This window comes from Callorhinchus milii, unplaced genomic scaffold (assembly GCF_018977255.1).
Source record: "Callorhinchus milii isolate IMCB2004 unplaced genomic scaffold, IMCB_Cmil_1.0 Scaffold13, whole genome shotgun sequence".
Classification (NCBI taxonomy): Eukaryota; Metazoa; Chordata; class Chondrichthyes; order Chimaeriformes; family Callorhinchidae; genus Callorhinchus; species Callorhinchus milii.
In genome coordinates this window covers 3,410,108-3,433,764 of record NW_024704754.1, presented here as the reverse complement: position 1 = coordinate 3,433,764, position 23,657 = coordinate 3,410,108, and the positions used below count along the sequence as shown (strand labels likewise).

Below are 23,657 nucleotides of genomic sequence, written 5' to 3'. Positions count from 1 at the left end.
TTATTTTCTATTGGTGGTTTACTTAGTCAATACCCTTCCTGATATCATGGATCCTTTTAGTGATCAATTCAAAACACACGTTTAGTGTGTCTGTGTCCTCTTTAGACTGTGGCAAAACCAAATGCAAGGATACATTTCTTACTAGCAACTTTGGAATCTGGTGTCATCACATCTTCTCAAAACCTTTTGCTAGCTGTTTAACATAGTTAGAAACCTTCGCGAATCAGTGACTATCAATGGAATTCAGATACTACCTAACAGTGTGAGTTGCTTTGGGAATCTTGGAGAAATGTCCAGACCATTCTTCAGCCAAGTGATTTGGGGGTTGGGAATGCCGTCTGCATAGCACTTCAAGCTGGCAGTCACTCCAGGCTCCTGTGCCTGGCTCTCTGGGTACACTCTGATCACTGGCGGAACTAAAGACACAAGCAAAATGAATTATGCAATGAATATCTCACACAACATTAATGGCAACCCATAACAGTCCTTACATGTATCACAGAAAACCGTTGAGCATCTGCAACATCACAAATATTAATCAAAAGACATTATTATTTTACATCATATTTGAGTTGAGCGATAACAAACATCCTGATTTGTTACCTGCAACCCAATTCTCCTGGTAAACAGAGTATGGAAATTTGCTTAAGGTTTCGTCCGGCCGCTGGGATTTGAACCCGGGTCCTCTGGCTTGCAAGGCGAGTGTTCTAACCAATACGCTACAGAACTCCACAAGAACCACTTAGCTGAACTGTGGTGGTATTCTCGACGAGGGGCTTCAACCCGCAACTTTCTGACTCCGAAACTCATAGAGATTGCATTCCAAATTCAAATTCAAAGGGTTGGGAGTCTGATGTTGCAGCCACAGAATCAACAAACTCCAATTTATTACCCTTTACTGCAAATCAACAGACAGATTGCGAATCTCGATCCGCGCCAAACTCATACAGTTTTGTGGCTCTGCTCTTCAAACAGCAGCTTGCTGACTTCATCATCCTTTACAATAATTTTTCCTAATGCTCAAAAGAGAATCGACATCCACCACAAATATCAAGCTGTCATTTATAATTGATAAAACATAGCTTTAGGATGTAAAATAATCACAGGCAATACAGTTCTTGGAGGCTGTTTGTTACTATCAGGTATGATATTTACTAACCATTCACCTGGAGGATGTGGGTCTGGAAGAGCTCGTCATAGCCAAAAGCATGGCATGTATAATTCCCCAAGTGGATCATTGTAACCTTGGTGATATATAGGGAGCCATCATCACCAAAGTCCTGCACACAAGAGAGACAAATCATAGTGTTACTATCAGTGTTACATCGAAGTCCAGACACTTCAGAAAGGGCAACAGTGATAGCAAAATATAATGACAATCCGAGCAAAATAAAGTTGCAAGGGGATAATAATACCGATAATAATCCTTGCATTTGATATAGCGCCTTATCATGTCTTTGAGATATCTCAAAGGGTTTCACAGGATATACTATAAGGTGGATTGCTTATGTATTTTGTATTTTGTGGGCGAAAGACAGCAGCCAATTGCACACAGCAATGGCCCACCAACAGCCATGGAGTGAATGACCAATTATATAATGACAATAAAAGTAATCCTTGTATTTGATATAGCGCCTGATCACGTCTTCGAGACGTCTCAAAGCGCTTCACAGAATATACTGTAAAGTGAATTGACTGTGTATGTTGTAGGCGACCAAATTATTTTTTATTTATTTTGAAGGAATTATTATCCCCGGAAAAGCAATCTGCCAATCAACTAGCAATGGGGTTCCTAATTACTGCTAGGTAAACAGAGGTGTGTGGAATAAGGAAACTTGCCCAACGTCTCGCCCTGCCCGGGAATCGAACACAGGTCCTCTCACTTGCGAGGTGAGGCATTTCAATGCCATGGTGACACTGCAACACATGGCTGGGGACGGAGAGGGGAATAATTGTGGCCAATGACTTAATTAATGCCTGTGATCCTATTATTTTATCTTGACAAATAAATATAGAAACAGAGATATGGATACAGGAAAAAAAAGAAATGAGTTATAATTCAAAAACCCTGTACAGCTTCAGGGAGATTAATTAAAATTTCATAAAGTCTTGTAGTCATGGTACTTAATTATTCTAAAATAATCAATTACTTTGATATACAGTGACTGTTTCAGAAGTGCCAAGTGAATAAAGTGAGTTCCAGGCATATCTATGCTAATTAAGGTAGGAATGACAGAAATGTAGAATTAAATATTATTCTTTTTTGAATTTGATCACACATCATAAATGGACATATAAATCTCCTTCATGACTTTTAAATTACATTTCGAGAGAGTGGTTTATTCCAAAGCTTGGAAACGTTGATTCATAGCAGTGGCACATATAAATAAAACTAAGATTATTTTCTCTCAATGAAATAGGAGTCTTTTAAATGTTGATTGATATCAGTTCTGGGCAATTGGAACACATTTCCATTTTGGATATGTATTGTCACCATCAAGGACTCCTAAAGTAGATGGGTTAGAAACATTATAATACAATTCATATTTATATGGAACTTTTCACATTGGGAATATGTATCAAAGCACTTAACACTGATGGCCAAGCTGGTTAGATTCAGGTTTAAGTCATTCCTTCTAGTCAGTTGCACAGCGCTACAATCTTGACCATCAGTATTCCTGTTTCAATAAAAAAAAAGCATTCATAAATCTTCAGATGGATCAATGCACGTGTATCCCATGTGGTGCAGTCATATAGGCTGGATAGGTGAGGGGTATAGAACTTAGAGACATGTGAGGGAGATGAGAATAGAAGGGTATTGGAGGGAGCAAGGAATGGGTGGAGACTCATGTGGAGTATAAATACTGGACTAGATGGGTCGAATGGCCTCCTTTCATGTAAACTCTCAGTTTGTTTGGATACTCTTAAACCTGGTGATGGGTTTCCATATGTGTCAGACACTCGTCTGACCAGAGAAAGAGACTTTCATGTACGCCTCATATAATATTTGTGCAGGCAAGTTTTATCTATCTCCTAACAATTTTCTTTCTGCACTTTTGCCTTCGGCATTTGCTTGGTCTGGTCAAATGTGATGTCTAATAAAGTTTTATTGACCCCCATGAATTGTGTGCAAACTACCATGGCCTGTTCAGAGCAGCTGCGTGGGATAAGACAAAGCTGGAAGTATGTATAATAATATATGCAAGATAATGAAGTGTAGCTGGTTAGCATGGCTTCTGAAGGTAATAAAACATACCTAGCGCTAACCACGATGCTCCAAGTGTAAGGACCCGGGTTCAAATCCGGGGCAGGGCAAAAACTTGGGCAAGTTTCCTTACTCCACACGCTTCTATCTATCTAGCAGTAAGTGGGAAGCCGGTTGTTAGTCAATTGGTGGATTGCATTCCAGGGGTAATAGTCTCTTTCCTCCAAAAAAATGTAATTGATCACTCAATCCACAACTGTTTGTGAGATACTGCTGTGTGCAATTGCCCACAAATACACAGTCAATCCACTTTCCAATATATTCTGCGAAGTTCTTTGAGATGTCTCAATGATGTGATAAGGCTCTATATCAAATGCAAGGATCATTATTATTATTATTATTATTCCCAGACAAAGATATTTGGGTTGAGAGTGATCCATTTCTGATGGTGCTTTCATTTCTGGAATGGCTCGGATGTGATGGGAGTGTTCCCAACTGCTCCTGAAGCTCAGCAACATTTTGAGTTTGAGCGCCTGCATTTGAGCACGCTTCACATATGTGTTGATCTGCTCCCAGTCCTCGAAGAGGCAAAAATCTCCCACGTCACAGGAATAGTCATGCTGGAGGCAAACAAAGACGCTGTTTTTCACTGTCCATCACCTTTCTCCGTGCACCCCCTCAAGCCCACTCCCTCCTCACATCAAATGCCAAGTGCGAAGAGGTCCTGGACTTCTTTGCCTCAAATCATGCACAAAATGGACATCAGCTCTTCCTCCGCTCATTGAGTCTAATAAATTGTTGCGTTTACACCTCCTCAGACCTAACTCTGTGACAGACCCCAACTTTCACCACTCTGCTTCAAGTCTACTCTGCTTTTGTCTCACTTCAAAGTGCAGGTATTTCGGGCGTCCTCCCGATGTGAAAGGCACAAAACCAAACGTAAGGATCGATGATTATCATTATTATGTCACAACCTTGTAAAATTTACTAGGTACGCTGTCACGGCACTCTTTGCATTGGAGGACTGTGAATGGCCACCCATTTGCCACCCATCTGTAGCAAATTACACCTCCCCCAGAATGAACCAGCAAATGAACTGAACCAGCACAAACCATCCCCCACCCCCCAAACTGACATTAACTCTTTCAGCAACTTTTCTTTCTATAATCTCCCGCTATTGCCTTCTTTTGTCTTGCACCATCAACAACTCTGATCTCATCATCTTGTGACCTCCACCTAAACTTTCCTTTGCCTTTCTTTCCCCGCCCCTTTTCTCTGTTTGTCCTTATAATCTGCTCCCTTCCAACATCCCCCAGTTCTGACGAAAGGTCATCAACCTGAAACGTTAACTCATTTTCCTCTCTCTCCATAGATGCTGCCTGACCTGCTGCGTGTTCTCAGCGACTTCTGTTTTTACTTGAACTCTTTCAGCATTTGTCTCCACAATTTCTGGTCCTGTGTGTCCTTACAGAAGCAAATGTCATTGACTTTATCACTGTTTTGTGGGACATTCCTAAGCCCAAATCGGGAACCAGTTTTGCCTGCGGATTATAGTCTGTAAATACTGTAACGTGCTTTAGATGTCTTGACGACACGATAAGACAATATATCAAATGCTGGGATTGCTATTATTACTATTGAGGATAACATAATCCTGAAAGAAAAGAACGGTTTTCAGAGAGTTAAAATAAAACAGAAACCAGAAAAGACGCTCTCCAAACAGAGGATTCAAGTCATTTTCCAGTCGGTTCTTTGGTTTGAATTTTAAAAATTCTTAAATGCGCTTCTTAATCATTTAATGATATGAATCGTATCTTTCTATACCCCATCGTTTTATAAAAACACATGTTCAGCTGTACGAGTTTCTACATAGACTCGAGTTATTTGATGTGGAATGTTTGTTCTCTAAATCTTTTTCAAATTCTTTTTCAAGTGCTGTACCGAAAATCACAGAGGGCATTGAAAATGTAAGTACGTGTTTCTAATTATACATCATTTAACCTCCCCCAGTCTTCAATATGTATTTTCCTGTGTGTTGAAATTTCTTCAAAATGTTTTTAAAAAAATAATAATAAATTGGTCACTTCAATGCACGACTGTTTACGGGACGCTGCTGTGCACGTTTCACCCACAAAATATACAGTAAATTCACTTTACAGCATATTCTGTGAAGCGCTTTGAGACGTCTCGAAGATGTGATAAGGCGCTGTATCAAATGTAAGGATTATTTAACAACAGGCAACTAAATTCCAGAACATGGTCCCATTAGATGATTTCACTTACATTAATATCTTCCAGATCCAAGAAGTTTAATATGATTCCATTGCGTTTCCAGATGATCGGTGGTCTCAAGTTACCTTGAATGGCACAAGATAAGACGGCACTCAGACCCACAGTTACTGTGGTCACACTGACTTTCTGATCTTCACGGAGGCTCAGTTCAATAACCTCTGGAAGAAATCACATTGAAATATCAATGAATTCAACATTTGTCACATAAAATACAGACATCCTCAAAGTAACTGATTAAAAAATAGTACTGAAATCTCTGGTATGGAGTACAAAGACTCCATTGTCATTTGCACACACCAGTTCACTGGTCCACTATAGAAACAACAACAACAACAGCTTGCATTTAAATAGCACTCTTCACGCTGGGCTGAGTCTCGGAGGTTCTACGGAGTGGTTGAGCTGGTTCACGACTGAAACAATCCTTTTCTTTCTCTTCATCTTACAAAATAGCAGTTACTGCTCGCTAATAGATCCACCATTTTTGCACCAAGTCTTCTTGTAATCGATGCCAGTAATTTGATATCAAAATGTTCCAACTTTTGTGGAAATCTACTTTTGTGCTTGTGGATCTGCTTTCAGTTTGGAACTGGGATGAGCCTGCGGTCAACTGATTGTACCTTAGAGATAATATTCCATTATCCTTGTCTGAACTTGAATTCACCCCCAAACGTACTTCTATAAAGTAATATTTAACAATTTTCACTGATGTAGCAATCTTAATGCAGGATAACATAATGGATCCCTATACAGTGATGGGGTTGGATGCCGAGCAAGGGAGATTGGGGAAAAGGAGGTGACCATAGGTGCGGTCGAAGAAATAAGTCTTAGGGTGGGATTTAAATATAGATTGGAAGGATTGAGGTAGGCATTTGGGCTGTGACCAGATCGAGGGATGAGCAGGTCAGAGAGGTAGTGAGGTGCTAAGGTGTAAGAGGATTGCTGCAGCTGCTGTTCTTCATATGAGATAACAAACCCAAGGTCCTGTCTGCCTGTTGAGATGGACGTTAAGAATCCGATGACATTACTTAAAAAGAAAAGTGATTTTCTCCCAGTATCCTGTTCAACTATACCCCAGATAAAATGAACCATTCACTTCATGGCTGTGGCAGTAAGTTCTGTGAAGCACTTTGATACATCCTCCTGACTTGAAAAGCACTGTATCAACTGCAAGGATTATTATTTATTATATTATTACATGTTAATGAACTGCAGCTGTAAAATAATAAGTGTTTTGAAGTCAATACTCTGTAACAAGTAGAATTTAATAGAAATTAATTTCTCTGAAGTCTGCAATATTATGTAAGATCTACAGCTAATTGTCAGAATATAGCAATATCCTTTGATTGAAAAGAACATGTTGTATCGTGTCGAGATTCAGCCTGGATCAGATCAACTGAAATTCTCAATCTTCTTTTACGACCTAATGGAAAGAACTTTTATCTTACAGTGGACTAGTGAGAACTCTCATTTATTATCAGAAGAAAAAAGAAAAGAATTAAGAAGATTTCCAAAGGGGACCTTCAGAGTCATCCGATAATATGCCATCAGTGTTTGCATTATGATTGCGGTTCATAACAGATCTGAATTGTAAATCATTCAAATTTAAACAGCGTTGAAGATATCAAAGAGGACCCGGTGATTTCATCAAGTCTTGCACTAATTCTGAATGGCATTTACAATAAGATAATATTAATCCTTGCATTTGATACAGAGCCTTATCAAGTCGTTGAGACATCTCAAAGCGCTTCACAGGATATACTGTGAAGTGGATTGACTATACATTTTGTCGTCGAAATAACTGTGTTTTAACAAAACACATAGGCACTGAACTTTACGGTATATCTTGTGAAGCGCTTTGGGACACTTTCTTGACTTGAAAGCCAACATTTGCCAAGGTTTCAACAAACATAGCTTGCAAAGGGCGATAATTAATTAATTTTGGCAGAAATATTGCTCTTATATTTGCTTCTATAGCTAATAATTAATCTCTCACTATACTAGTCTCACCAAGCCAATATCTTTGCACTTCAGTAATTGTGCATACGTACAAGTAAAGGAATCATGGTGTATGTAAATCTGCCTACAGCTTTAATTAATTCGGGAAATCAAAATTACCATTTAACTGAATTAATGTCAGGATTTATGGAATATGCAAATTCAAAATAGTTATGTAATAAATCAAGATCTCATCAGCAATAAATACGACTTGGATGACATAGATTTAAAGATTTCAGCAGTGAACAAATCTGATCCCTTCATTCAAAGTTATAGATGGAATTATTTCATTTCTGGAGCTTGGAATGTTTTCCATACATTTAAATGAATAAAACTCATGATGTCTCTTCTCTCTTTCTAGGCAAATGAGTGTCTAGTAACTTGCACATGAAACCCTACAAGCATCAATGGTTTGTTTACGAAGTTCAATTTGAAAAACTACCAAATTATTTTGTAAATATTATTACTATTTATTATTATTATTTGAAAAATCACCAAATTATTTTGCAAATTCGAATTGAGTGTGTTTTCAACATACATATATACATACATACATGGAACATCTTTGTTGCATCGATTCCACTACGACTATGCTGTTGCTGATTATCTTTGATTCACTTCATACATAATTGCTTGCGGGCGAGCTCACACACACACACACACACACGCACACACACACACACAAAGGAAAGTTTTATTCCTCATTTACTCTGACAAAGATGGCATAATGAATGTCACTCCTCACTGTTGGATGGTTTGATTGCTGTACTCTCAAAGTATAAGAAACGATTCCAAGCAAGTGCTACATCATTACATCATTAATTTGAACAACCTGTTGTCGTAAGGTGGACCTACTGGCTAAGAGCATTGCAGAAGAGACAGAATACCTACCTTAGATAAGACATATTGTTTTATAAACATGGAAGTAATCATACAGCAGGGATTTGGGTTGATATTCTTCTGTGTCTACCAGAAAGGATTGGCTATTGAAATTTGGAAACACAGTCTGAAATATTCCTTCTATACTTTCCAACTCAAAAACTATCACACACTACACTACACACACACACGCGCGCGCACTATCTCTCCCCCACCAGATTCCAATATCTGACTTGTAGTCATTATTCAAGCTGGTCTCTCCCTAAATGAAATATACCACATTTCCGGAAACACAGCCACAGCAGACGATAAGGAGAAACACCTCTTTGTAAGCCCTGAAGTTTGCATTAATGAGATATGGAAGAAGTGATTCGCTTAATTAAAGCGAATTAATAGTGCTACTCATAAAGGCGATTCCAGCGTCAAACAGGCTTATTGCGGACTTTCCTCTTCTGCCTCACACACCCATTTGCAGAGTTGCAGCCGCCAAGCAAACCCTATCTGAATTCAGCATTAATCTAAGCAGTTGCCATGCTATTTTAGCACTGCAGTCATGCTGCTGCTGTGATCTGAAGCCTGCTACGGGCACTATTTAATTCTGGGATAAGGACTTTTATAATTGAGGTCATTGCTTGGATCATCAAGAAACAGGCCTGTGGTGGAGCGAAGAGCATTGATTTGCCACACGCAGAAATAAAAACCACAAAGCTTAACTTAACAGCCACCATGCTGCCCACAAGCCACCATTTCTTTCCCTGTCAAACTAATCTGTAACCATTTGATGGCCAATAATAAGCTCGCGACACACTCTCCATTAGTTTGTGATTTGCTTTCACCGAAAACTTCAAATTTCAAACTCCAAACAACTCCTGTTTAAAGGGGAAATGTCTTCCAGTGATTTGTCACAAAATTATCATGAAAACTTGCAATTATACAGCCCCCCTTTGTCCGGGCTAGCGTCCCGGAGCCCTTACGAAGAAGCATAAGAAGCTAAGAACTTGCTGGGCGAAAGTAGACTAAGCTAGTTCGCCTTCCAACATCCTGGCAGTCGCTTGACATGTTGTGTCCCAAACTATACACTGCATCCCGAGATATTATTTTTTAGCGGAAATCGATCTCATTTGTTCTTGAAACAAATGACATTTTCTGCTTCCACCGTCTGTCTCCCTAGGGAGCCTGTTCCATAAGTTTACTGCTCGCTCACCGAAGTAGTGTCTCCGCAGATTCTGCAGGACTGAAATGAAAAAAGGCCGTTGGGATCTATATTCCAGCCTACCATAGACTCAAATTCATTTACTTCATCTCCAGAAAGAAGGTCCCGTAACAGTACTTGATCATACCCATATCCCCACAAATGATCCCTGCTCGCCTGCTCTTCATATAGATCACAATCCCTCAGCACCAGCAGCCAGGCTCTATTGCAGAGATGGCAAGACAGTACCCCTGATAACTCGACCTTGTCACGACCACTTAAGTCATCATGCTGTCAATATCCCGGCCCCGCATTTATACATATGCCTAACTCAACACTCTGGAGAACTCATCACTCAGTTCCTTGTTTCTTGCAGTGACAAGTTGTGAGGAGTTTACTGTTGTCTCTGTTTGAGAGCAAGCCATGAAGAATGAGTATTGTATCAAAATCTTAGCATTTGGTATAGTGCCATTCATGTCTCAAAGTGCTTCACAGGATATATTGCAAAAGGGGAGATTGTGTATTTTGTAGGAAAATGTGCCTCCGATTTTGCGCACAGCAATGTCCAACAAATAGCCATGAAGTGAGGGACAAATATTATTTGGGGGAAATTGTTGGCCTGGACTCCTTTCTCTTTTCGAAGTGCCACAGGATCTTAAATTCCACCTAAACATACAAGCGGGACCTCGGTTTAACAACAACAACTTGCATTTATATAGCGTCCCTCACGCATTTATATAGTATCCCAGAGCGCTTGCCAGTGGCGGAGCATGACACCGAGCCTGAGGGAGGGGTAGGTGATCATAGGCACGGTCGAATAGGAAGGAATTCAGGGGCGACTCGAAGATGGGGGAGGAAGGGGCAAGGCAGAGGGATTAACGTCTGATTCATCTCTGTATTTTAATGTCCCGAAAACTAGAAGGTGTAAATGCCTGGAAGTTATCAGTTTCTACTCTGAGCCTTTATTTGAAATCAATCTGCTGTGAACAAAATGCACCACCACAAAATTAAACAGGAACAATTAAACCTAAGAAATAATCTGGATAAATCTTATTTGTATTGTAAATGCTTAAATCATGTAAACAGCCTGGGGAGACGTGCTATAGGAATTGTAAGCAATAACATGTCATTTACTAGTTTCTTGGAGTCATTTATTTCATGCGTTTTCATGGAATTAAGAAGATTTATTTTATTTCAGAGCAACATAAAACCTCTAACGTAATTAATTTGCAATCTTTCCTCCCAATGGTAACTCATTTTAGTACAATTAATGTCCAATTACAATAAAATAGCTCCTAACTGAAAATCACAACAAAGGCAGACCCATGAGATTAGATCCTGATGCAACCTAATGAAGAGGGTAATCTGTGAAGCGCTATGAGACGTCTCGAAGACACGATAAGGTGCTATATGAAATGCAAGGATTATTATTATTATTATTATTAACAAAAGAAACCTGCAACATAAATCCAAGAGTGTTTACAAAATGATCTTAACAGTGAGAACATTCAAATTGTCTGGGTGTTGTTCCTAATTTATTTGTTTTCCCAACAGGGAATAACGCAGCACTTAGTAAATACCATATCCTATAATGAATATAACATCTTATAGTATCTATAATGCCAAATACTAAATATAACACCCAATAATGAATATAATCTTAGGAGTGTCAGTCTGGCTCGGTTGGTAGCACTCTTCGAAGTTGTAGGATCAAGCCCCATATCGGGATTTCAAACTCACAGCACAAAACTGTCAATCTCACCCAGCAGAAAAAAAATCACACGCTCGCAATAGAAGTCCTCCTTCCTAGAATACATTTCTATTACTATAGAGGTCAGCATTGCTGGGGTGGTTCCTGCTTTGTTAGAGGTGTGCCATTCAGATGAGACGTAAAACCAAGCTCCCGTTTGTCTGTTCAGGTGAACATTAAAGATCCCGTGGTTCTACTCGAAAAGAGTTGGTGTCTCTCAGTGTCTCGGACAACAACCCCCCAGTTAAAATTGGTCATTCACTTCCTGCCTGTTTGTGAAGTGAAGTCGCTTTCAGATACTAGGCCCCGAAACTCTGGAACACTCTTCCTCTATCCCTCCACCGTGTCCCATTCTTCCCATCTTAAAGTCACGCCTGAAGACCTTCCCCTTCGACCGTCCGTATGGTCAACTCCCACCACCCACCCACCCCCCCCAGCGTTAAGCAAGCATTCTGCAGAATTTCTTCCTGACTTGGAAAAGGTAGAGTTAAAGAGAGAAATATATCTAGAGCGATGGAAAGAAAAACTGAATATCGTATCGCTTTTGGTCCAGCCTGTAAAGGAGTTTGACTAATATTCTTTAGACGTCTTCTCTCCAAACCATACTCCAAAAATTTCCACACAACTGCTTTTAGAGGTGGTTCCTTTTCTTTTCTCTGGGGATGAAGTTTAAAAAAGGGCAGTCATGCTTGTGGGTCTAATGCTTTCTGAGTAAAATTAGCAATACTTTTGAGAAAATGACATGGTGAAGTCAGAACAAAATATTAATTAAGATAAGAGGTTGAGTGTTGACAGTTACTCAAAATTATGTTAGTTTACGTGTCTTACTTGTGGGTAAAAATAATTACTTTCCAGAAACATTTCTAACATCAAGTATAGAATGAGACTGTAAAAGCTCACACATTGTGCATCAAACACAACTCGGGTTTATAATACTCTTCTTGTTCAGTCTTGTAAAACACTCTTTTCATCATTGTCAAACATACGCAACCCTGTTGAGAATGATGGTGGCAACCTCGGTATTAATGGTAGCCCAGTCAAAATGGAAGGAGTACATTTATACTGGTCATTTGACCACCTATTAATGTTAATGCCGTGTTTCGCCCACATTATTTCCCATTGCTTATCGCTGCCAGTTGCTGTAGAGCTGGTGCGCAATGAGGATGATTCCCACTGTTGACAGGAATGAGCCATGAGCAACAATTAGGCAAGTTAGGGCTCTCCAGTCTTGAGAGAAGATTTCTCAGAGGGTTATTTAAAATTTTAAATGGGATTGAAACTTTAAACTCAGAACTAAAGTAGCAGTAAACCCAGAAGTAAACCCAGCACCCTTAGGATTCACCAAGATGGTAGAACAAAACAATAGAGGTTTAGAATTGCAAAGGGCAATTTGAGGACAGATACCAGGATGTTTTTCTTTAACTGGGAGGTAATTAATGATTGAACATTTAGGCAGGAAGCGTAGCTGTGGCTTAGGACATTGGATTCATTTGACAAAAAATAATCTTGTGAACAAAAGAGACTAGGAAATGCAAAGGGGAACGCTTTTGATAAAAGGATAATAAGAAAAACTACAAAGAATTTCAAAAAGAATATAGTCAGTGTACTATAAATAAGAAATACTTAAGGTCATTGGATACAGAGATACATCGTAGTAATTTTAGGAATAATCTTTTGAGTAGACTAGATGGATCACACTCTGGAGCTCTATACCGCAATCCCTCCCCCTCATCCCCTCTCTCGTCTCCTTCATGTCCCGGTTAAAGACTTTACTCTTCGACCGTGCCTTCAGCTACCCTCCAACCCCAACACTCCTGCCCTCCACCCCTGTTGATCCCAACTCTCAGCTTGGTTCCAAAAATCCCTGACTGTCTGGAAAGCTGAGATCCTCCTGCCTTGTACACACACACACACTGAATTGCAAAGGAATCCAGCTAGGAATTTTTTTTCCCCCGCCGTGCAGATTGGAGTTACAAGTGCATGTTCCAATCACTATTTAAAACAAAGATATGAATGTTTTGACAGAAGAGGTGAATTTCAGAAATGCACATTTTGGCTACATAAACACCTTAATTCTCTGTAATCCACAAACCCAGGACAAAGCAGCTCAGGTACTGAGAACCATCCCTTTATGAGACTAATTTTAACTGCAAAAACGCTATACCTTCACATTCAAATGTGTTTCGTTTGCTCTGTAACATACATTATGGAATCCATTTAATCTGCTGAAAGCAGTAATAATTTAAGCAGTCTTGCAGATCATGGATACACACCCATTTTACTAACGTATTTATTATCGCTTTGCATAATGTACATTAATGTAGGAAATGCATTCTCACTGAGGCTCAAATAGCACTCGGGTGAAAATAATAAAAAGAATCCTTAAATTGATAAGAGCCTTATCACGTCACCAAATTGCCTCAAACTGCTTCAAAGGATTTACTGTAAAAAGTACTGACTGTGTTTTTGAAAGTGCAATGGTTTCTCAATGCACATCTAAATGCACAACTTTGAGATGATTTTCCATGAGGTGATGGAATTATATAACTTGCTGCTTTCAGATATAATCCATCACTTTTTATGATAACTTCCATTTGCCTACAGCATCTCGGAGGCAATATGAGTGGGTGGATTTTTTTTGTTTTAATACAGTAATTATTCGTGAGACAAAAAGAAATTAAAATAAAAGTTTAAATAGCAAATATATTTAAAAAAATAAAGGGAGCATTGTAGGTCACTGATGTGCATCGAATTCACGATGAAATGGAAGATGAATTAATGGCAGCAAATTTGCAAAAGCATGGAGAGCAAACAGATCATTGAGGAATATAGATTTAATGCTCTTACTCTGGGCTCATGAGGTGAAGGGACACACCACCCTGAGAACCTTTTCAATCACTCATATAATTATGATTACTTTGTCAGAGTAAGGGATCATTCATAAAATAAGTCATTGTCAATCCATTTGTCAGTATAATTCATTGTGAATACTCAATTTCATGATCCTTACAGACCAACACAAGGGAATTACTGGCAGAATCAAATCTCTTAAAATGAATAACACAGCTCACGTTAGAAGCTGCAAAACAAAACAGTTTACATGGTCATCTGAATCTCAGCAATGGATTCATAAATAATATTTATTTGTTATCATTTGTGTACTTTATGTAAACCTAACGCTTCTGGATCATTTCATCTAGATTATTACTGGTGCCTGTATTATCCATTGCACCACTAATCTGCCAGGATATTTTACTCAGGGTTCAGACATTTGTTATAGCTGCTCAAGCTTTGTTCTCCATAGTTTACAGCATTTAAGGATCAAAATTCATTTTTTACTGTGATAGAATATCACATTTATCATGTGTATCAGCCTGGCTCAGTTGATATACCAAAGCTGGCATAAATCTGATCTGTATGAATCATAAAATAGCCCAAGTCGTACATCTGTCCAATTCCCATTGAATTTCCTAGTAAATCCATTTAAATGTATCTGCACTAGTTGTATTAACAGTCGCGCAATTCGTAACTCCACTACCGTGCCTCTGAGTCAGAAGGTTGTCCCACATCAGAAAGCAGAACTCAGTTTATGCTAACACTCCAATGCAGTGCTGGGAGAATGCTGCATTCTTGAAGATGCTGTCCTTCAACAACATCAACTTGTATTGATGTAGCACACCTCATGCACGATAGTGCCCCAGAGCACTTAATTCAGATGAGACGTTAAACAGAGGTTCTTCAGATGAGACATTAACCTTCTCTCTCCAGAATTCTTCGAGCTGGAGACACAAGATTTGTTAAGTATCTGGCCAAATAGACACGCACATCAGGAAAGTACAAACTCGCCACATTTGTCCCACGTTCAAGGATCAATATTCAAACCCAAGGGGACAATAAAGACAATAAAGGATATGCCATTCAGGCAGCGTTCTTAATGGTCTATTGACTGGCTTGAATGACTTTGAGACATTACCGTTCTTAAACTTAAGTTTATACTTTCCTCCTTCAAGCAGAGAAAAGGAGAAGGTTAAGCATAATTTGCAGTATCCTTGAAGCTGCTTTGAAATACTGTGTCAGGACACGGAACAGAAGGCTTCATACAAATATTTTAAGATCACGTCAGCTTTGGAATTTTATGGCGAGAGATTGAAGTGCAAACACATATTGAGCCAGAGACTTACCATTATTGAAGCTGACAATGTCAGTATCTGCTTGAATTACTCCGAAGAACGCTAGATCCTGAGTTGCATGTGGAAACTGTTTTAATGTCAACTTCCTTGTCATAGCATAGCCGGCTTCCTAACCGAGCTCAGGTGCCTAGCCAGCAGTATTAAGCACTTCAAAACATCCTATCAATGTGAAAGGTGCTACATAAATGCAAACCGTATTGTATTATATTTGGAAATGATTGTATAATGTTGCCTATATTCCTGTGCTCCTTCCCAGGAACTTGTATGACTTATGCACTGATCAGTATGTCAACCAACAGCTTCAAACCAACCCTGGAGCCAGCGATGGACAGGTGCCATCAACAAGATAATTTGGATTTCCAAGTTCAGGCATTTTCAGCTACATGCAGGGTTCTGCTGCCAGCTGTTGACCAGCATCACCAATGCTCTTGGTCAAGAAAGGATGCGAAGTACAAGCAGGTGGTCAACTCCTTCAACCCCATGAAACAGCATCTCTTCTGAAGATGGGCCATCAGAAGATCGCCTTGATTCAAGAACCATTCATCTCTATACTTTGGTATTCCTGGCCCAGGTAAGCCAGAGTTGCAAAGCATCGACACCTTTGAGCTGTGAGCAACATTGGCATCTTTACTCAACCAAAGTACTTGACGAAAGGTCATTGACCTGAAACTCATTTTCCTCTCTCCATAGATGCTGCCTGACCTGCTGCGTGTTCCCAGCGACTTCTGTGTTTATATGCATTTACTGTAACTGCTATGCTGCATAGTGGGATTGCTGCTGCTGACTTTTAGACATGTAGTCCATAAACCCCTTAATCGTTATGCCTTTATGAGCTTGTCTCCCAATATTCCTTTGCTTTACACTCAAAGAGCACAATAAAAGCTGATGCGATGACTTTATTTACTTTGATGCTTGTTCTTACAAAATACCATTGCAAAGCAGCAAACTGCATCATGTTTTGTGTAGGCTTGGTACTATTCAGCCCTACTATTTGAAAAAAAAGGATTGGACAAGCACATGCAGAGGAAAGGAAGAGTGTTAGAGTATTTAGCGAAAGAAAAAGGAATTGGGATTAGGATGGATGGTACCTTGGAGAAACAGCCATTGACACGAAAAAAGGGCCAATAGTCTCCTATTTGGATTGTATATTTCTATAGTTCTAAAACCCAGCCTGTGTTGCACTGGGGCTGCTGTAAAGGCCCATGGCTTAAACAACAACGCCTGTCTTCCAGAGGAATACACTAATTGCTTAACTAATTTCAGAGAGTATTTCAGAGCTCAGGTCAGCAAGAGCCAAAGTGCGGGGGTCTGCTATGGAATCGAACCTGGGTCCTTTCGCTTGCGAGACGAGTGCTCTAACCAATATGCTACAGGACTCCTCCAGACCAGTTGAGCATTGCAAGACTTGCTGGGTGTTTTAGCAGTAGTAGTGTAACATTGCCAAATTCTGATCACAACCCATATTTGCTGACTGCAGTGTACAGCAAGTGACTGACTGCTTAGTCAGTCAGGTTCGATTCCTGGGCAGGGAGAAACCTTCGGCAAATTTCCTTACTCCACACTCCTCTGTTTACCTAGCAGTAAGTAGGAACCTGGTCGTTAGACGATTGGCGGATCACTTTGAAGGATAATAATCCCTTCAAAAAAATACAGTAATGATAATAATAACTTGGTGACTCAATCCATGACTGGGACGCTGCTGTGTGCAATTGATTGCCATGTTTTGACCACAAAATACAGTCAATTTGTTTTACAGTATATTCCGTGAAGCACTTTGAAACGTCTCAAGGATAAGGCGCTTTATCAAATGCAAGGATTATTATTATTATTATTATTATTATTATAATAAGTGCAAGAGGCGGCTCTGTCTTCGATTGAGGGTGTGTAACACCGATTGCAGGGAGTACTAGGTGCTGACAATGGATCAGAGGAAGAGAGAGATGACAAGTTATTGGTCACAGACCAACAGCTTGTGACAAATCCAATCTGGGTACCACTGTCACAAATGGAACAGGGATTTACAACACATGAAATAACGGAACAATTGATGACGAGCAGTCAGATTTTTAAGCTAAATCCTCACAAGGCATGTATCCACTATGGTGTACATGGAGCAGAAAGGTTACATTTTTAGATGTCTACATTTTTCCCAAGAGTGAAGTCAAATTGTAATGACAGCACATTTGACAGGCTAATGTTGCAAAGATGAAACTGACAGGATACACATTCCTAAATGCTCTCGGAACCTACTCAAACTTCTTAAAATTTCTCGGGCAAACGCTCCGTAGCCATGACTGTCAGAGAAAAAGCAGGCTGTTTTCTGAGCTGTAGTGTGAGATAAATAGGTGACACATTTGGAATGAAAGCCAACAAAGCAAAAACGAAAGGTAGAATTTTATAAGTTGACTGAGCTTTCAATTATTAGATAAGGCTGTTGAAATTCTTGAACTGTCACAAAAGACCTCAAGGATTTCTGAAGTGAAATGACTGTATTTTGTATTTGAAAGGATTCACATTTCAGGGCAGTCTGGATTCAATGCTTAAATTTGACGTTAAATTTGACCTAATTTCTCCTGGCTACAGAGATATAAATCAGCAAGTGTTCTCTCTCCGAAACCGCTAACCAGTAACTCCTGCTGGAATGAATCGACGTATATGTATATATACATATATATGTATATGGCTGTATGTGAGGATATTGGCAGATGACAGGATCAGGCCTGTGATGTTTCCAGGCGTACATAATAATAATAATCATAATAATCATAACAATCATAATAATCCTTGCCTTTGATATAGCGCCTTATCACATCGTTGAGACGTTTCGAAGTGCTTCACAGGATGTAAAGTGAATTGACTGTATACTTTGTGGGCGAAACGCGGCAGCCAATTGCGCACAGCAGCGTTCCACAAGCAGTCGTGGATGAAGCGACCAAATTATTATTATTATTTGGCATAAGGCTGGCCAAAGGTTTGCACATGAAGAATAGACACATGTATGATGATTAAGAGGACATTCAACACCTGTGGAAAGGTATGCAAACATACATCAGTACTTTCAGTAGAGAGGAAAACTGACATGGGGGAAGAGGGGGGATATGCCCTAAACATTAATCGGAGTATAATAATACTATCCAGTGCAGAAACTTAATTGGTTCACTATTGAATACTCTTCAGTCTTGAGAGCGGTGTTCATGGTACGCGGATTGCTAAAATAGCAATATGTTCATTTCGTGTTTAGAATGCAAAATTACTCTTTACCTCTCCGTGGCCCAAATAATCACAGCCCTATACGGCATTACTGCACCCCTTGACTTCCACAAATCTCATAAAACTGTTGTGTCGTCAGCAGGTTTATTTGAAAGGAAAGATAAACACTGAAGTGCGTTAGACAAACATTTTAATTCATTATTTAAAAATCACACCCCGAGCAATAGCCTCTCTTTTTTTGTACCAGGAGGAGTCTTTTCTCACAGGAAAATATAACAGAATTTGAATTTGCTTCGGTAAGGTGAAATCGCTGAGAATTCTAATGTTTCGCATATGATATTCAAATTCTGATTTCATGCTGTTTATCATTTTTTTTCATTTCACTGTGGTGTGTTTCTTTGACAGTAATATATTTTGTGCTAACACGGAATGTGCAATGCTTTGAATAAAGGAATGAATGGCCTAAATATTTTATTTAAATATAATTTGATTTTATGTCAGGGCCATTAGCATATGAAATGAAAATTCATCCCTGAAGAATGTCTGGAACTTTTCTCCTGCGTTCACCATTCATGACTGCACTCTTCACCTCACCGAGCCAATCCAAAACCTCTGTGTCCTTTTCGACCCTCAGTTATCCTTCAAGCCTCACATTCGCGCCTTGACTCGGTCTGCCTTTCTGCACCTCCGCACCATTGCTCGCCTACACCATTGGCTCTCACCGCAGGCCGCTGAGACCCTGATCCACATTTTCATTAGGTCCCGGCTTGAGTACGCCAACTGCCTGCTCGCTGGACTTCCCAACTCTTCACTCCACTATCTGCAGATTATTCATAACTCTGCAGCTCACGTGCTGTCCCGCACCAGGCTCTGTGACTCTATCACCCTCACACCCCATTCTTACCCGGCTTCACTGGCTCCCCATTCCTCAGAGAATCGAGTACAAAACCCTCGCTCTTACCTACAAGGCCATTCACGGCCTTGCTCCCTCCTACCTCTCCAACCTACTATCCCCCTACCTACCTGCCCGTACCCTCCGTTCCTCTGGCTCCGGTCTGCTCCACGTCCCCCGCCCCAACCGCCCTACTATCGGTGGTCGGGCCTTCAGCCTCTCAGCCCCCAGGCTCTGGAACTCCATCCCCCAGTGCCTTCGCCTTGCTTCCTCCCTTTCCTCCTTCAAGGCCGGTCTCAAAACCTTTCTCTTTGACCGTGCCTTCAGCTCCCCTCTCGACTCTCTTCCTCCTCCTCGCTCCCTCCCTTCCCTCCCCTCACCCTGACCATTTCCCCCCTCCTCTCTCCCTCCCTTCCCTCCCCTCACCCTGACCATTTCCCCCTGCTCGGGTCATGACCCAACTGTGCAGCGCCTTGGGACGTCCTCCTGACGTGAAAGGCGCTCTATAAATGGAATCTTGTTGTTGTCTTGTTGTTGGACACCGGCCTGCTTCAGGTGCCCCGCACTTCCCGCCCCACCAATGGCGGTCGGCCATTCAGCGTCTCTGCCCCCACACTTTGGTACTCTATCCCAAAATCCCTCCACCTCACCCCCTCTCTTGCCTCCTTCAAGTCCCGTCTGAAGACCTTCCTCTTCGATGGTGCCTTCAGCCACCCCATCTGATCCCAACCCCCAGCTCCTTGGGATATCCTCCCAATGTCAAATGCGGTGCAACAAATATAATTTGTTGTTCTTATTTCCCTCCTCAAAAAAATTTGCCAAGCACTCTTTCAGGAAGACTGTGGCTCGTTAAATAAAACCAATGATTGAGGCTTCAGGGACTCTGGAGCTGACAGATGAGGAGAGGGATGAGAACAAGAAGGAGAGTGAGCAATAGCCTGCGGGTAAAGCTCAGGGCCTCAGCATCGCCTCTGAGTACATCCAAATAATATAATAATAAAACTCCAGTAACCGTAAACGTGTTAGCCTGAACTCAATAATTGGAAAATTGATGGAGTCAATCATCAGAAAGAAAACAAAAGATGACTTCTGTATAAATGGCAACCAGAAAATCGTGCCTGACAAACCTCAAATTACTTTTCTTGAGGAGGTGACATCCCAAATTGACTGGATTGTCATGACATTGTGTAACCTAAAGATTCAAAGGCATCTGACACAGCATCACATGAGAGTCTTTTTTCATAAACTGAGGTCAATAGGTATCAAGGAAAGACGCTGACATGAATTCAAAATTAGCTGAAAGGAAGGAAGCAGTGGATAGATGTTAGGACGACCAGATTAAAATGAGGGGAGGTATTAAGTGGGCTGCCTCACAAGTCTGTATCAGGACCCTCATGTCCTCGAATCACAAGGTAATTAAATTTTTCATTTAGACCAAGTTGGTAGGTACTGTAGAATCAGAGGAGGCAAGAATTTACAAAGAGAGGTTGATAGGCTTTGCATTACTGTTGGATATGCCAAGGCAGTACAAGAGGACCACGGTTCAATCTCAGTCACAGGTCTTAAAGTTGGGAGGGCTAGATTTCTGTACTGTATAAAAGTATCCAAACAGTGCCCATTATATAGTGTGTTATTTACTGTTGTGTGTTAGCAACTTTCATCTCCTGTGGAGTCCTGTAACTCGGTGGTTAGAACAATCACCTTGCAAGCGAAAGACCTGGGTTCGATTCCGTGCAGGGCAAAACCTTGGGCAAGTTTCCTTACTCCACACGCCTGATAATAATCCCTCAAGAAAAATAAACAATAATAATTTTGTCACTCAATCCACGAGTTTTTGCGGGACACTGCTGTGCGCAATTTATATTTTATTCCATAAAATATAAACGCGCTATATCAAATGCAAGGATTATTATTATTATTATCTCCCTTTCATTCTCTCCCCCCAATACTACAGCTTCTATCATTAGCTCTCTCCTGATCTGGAGACCTGTAGCTCAGTGGTTACAGCATTCACCTCGCAAACGAGAGGACCTGGGTTCGATTCCCGGCAGGGCAAAACGTTTGGCAAATTTCCTTACTCCACACGCCTCTGTTTACCTAGCAGTAAGTAGGAACCCGGTTGTTAGCCGATAGGAGGATCGCTGTTCCGGTGGTAATAATTCTTTCAAAAAAAATTTAATAGTAATTTGGTCACTCAATCCACGACTGTTTGTGGGACGCTGCTGTGTGCAATTGGCTGCCGCATTTCGCCCACAAAATATACAGTCAATTCACTTTACAGTATATCCTGTGAAGCGTTTTGAGACGTCTCGAAGACGTGATAAGGCGCTGTATCAAATGCAAGGATTATTATTACCTTAACAGAAAATGCATGATGCCTGTCTCTTTATTTCAATTGCAAAACATGACGACACAAATAATGTCAAAACACCAGCATTATATTGTTTGACTTCGACCAACGGTGCTTTGTTAACTGAGAGGGTAATTGGATGACTGTGTGAAAACACTGTCCTTTCATCACGCGGACTTGAGCTACCATTCATTTCATGGAATGGAAAGCTTCCTCTCTCTAGTGGCTAAGGATCATATGCGAAATAAGTTTCAAGGAGTTTTAATCTTCTACTGGGCATGGATCCACAACAGATAACGGCTTTAAACTGACGTTAACTGGCATTAAATCGACAATCGCATTGAGGCGGAACATGTTGATTGCTGGCCTGGGAAATGGAAGTGTTACTCTGGTTGCAGTACAGGATAGGTTTTTGAGGTTGAAACAAGGTCACGATACCAAAGTAGCGTAGAGGGAGCTCAACTCTGCATCAAACTGATGCTACAGCTGACTTGGCTATACCTGAGTGCTACACTGAGGACTAAAAATGGAAAGGTAGCTTCACCAATGCAGACATTCTTCACCTTGTTCGGGACTAAAAATATAAAAGGAAGAAATTGACAGAAAAGAACTTTGAATGTAAATCAACAACAACAACATTGTTAAGCCATTGCCATTGTTAAGTGCTCTGGGACATCACCCGGCGTGGATAGCGCTATATAAATGCAAGTCCTGTAGCTCAGTGGTTAGAGCACTTGCCTCCCAAGCGAGAGACCTGGGTTCCATTCCGGGCAGGGAGAAGCCTCGGGCAACTTTCCTTCCTCCACATAATATAATAGTCCCTCAAGAAAAAAATAATAAATTTGTCGCTTCAAATCCAGGACTGTTTGGGGACGCTGCTATGCGGAATTGGTTGCCAAGTTTCACCCACAAATGTAGAGGCAATTCACTCCACAGTATATTCTGTGAAGCGCTTTGAGACAGATGTCGTGAATAGATAGAAGACGTGAAAAGCGCTGTATCAAATGCAAGGATTATTACTATTATTATAAGTTGTTGTTGAATGTACAAAATCCCAGGCTTTTATTATATTTCCAATCTGTATTTATTTTGAAAGTAGGTCATTGAATAGCCCAGAAAACCTAATCATTTTCAGCAAGAAGTTGTTGCGTCTTCGTTACGTTCAACAATGTTCCATGGTGAGATGAGCCTAAGACTCAGCACATTGCTTAGTCTATTTTCAGATTGAGGTGGCAATTTGACACACGGTTGTACGCACCTAGAAGCTCCCAGATTCAATCCCAAGTCTTTGATGAGTTTGCTGATCTCAGTTGCGGCAATGTATTCATTGTCCTTTCATGACATAATGCTGTGTTTCGCCCACAAAATATAGACAGTCAATTCACTTTACAGTATATTGTGATAAGGCGCTGTATCAAATGCAAAGATTATTATTATTGTTATTATTATGAGGGCAATAGTACATTGTTGCAGTGCTCCAAAAAATGCTGTCCTGCGTGAAGGGCACTATATAAATACAATGTGTTATTGTCTGAATAAAACTCTTTTTGAGGAAAACAGACTCATTGCTCCTGTGGTCTCATTGACCTCTACAGCTCTTAGTGGCGCTTTCATCTTCTATGCATCATGAACAGTTAGACATTCCTGTCCTCATTAAGCTTTTACACTTCTTCAGCACTGATTGTATGTCTCAGTGTGGTTT

The 23,657-nt window shown here is 40.4% G+C and overlaps 1 protein-coding gene across 1 annotated transcript in view; it reads right to left on the bottom strand.

Annotated features, from left to right (window-relative positions):
* The window catches only part of LOC103183744 (follistatin-related protein 5), a 108,777-nt gene that overhangs the window by 18,905 nt on the left and 66,215 nt on the right, over positions 1–23,657 (bottom strand). The window contains exons 5-7 of the mRNA XM_007901388.2: positions 5,489–5,655; positions 1,160–1,280; positions 255–416 (exon numbers count right to left, since the gene is read on the bottom strand). Of these exons, the coding sequence (XP_007899579.2) occupies positions 255–416; positions 1,160–1,280; positions 5,489–5,655 (450 nt within the window). The remainder of the gene's footprint in view (positions 1–254; positions 417–1,159; positions 1,281–5,488; positions 5,656–23,657) is intronic.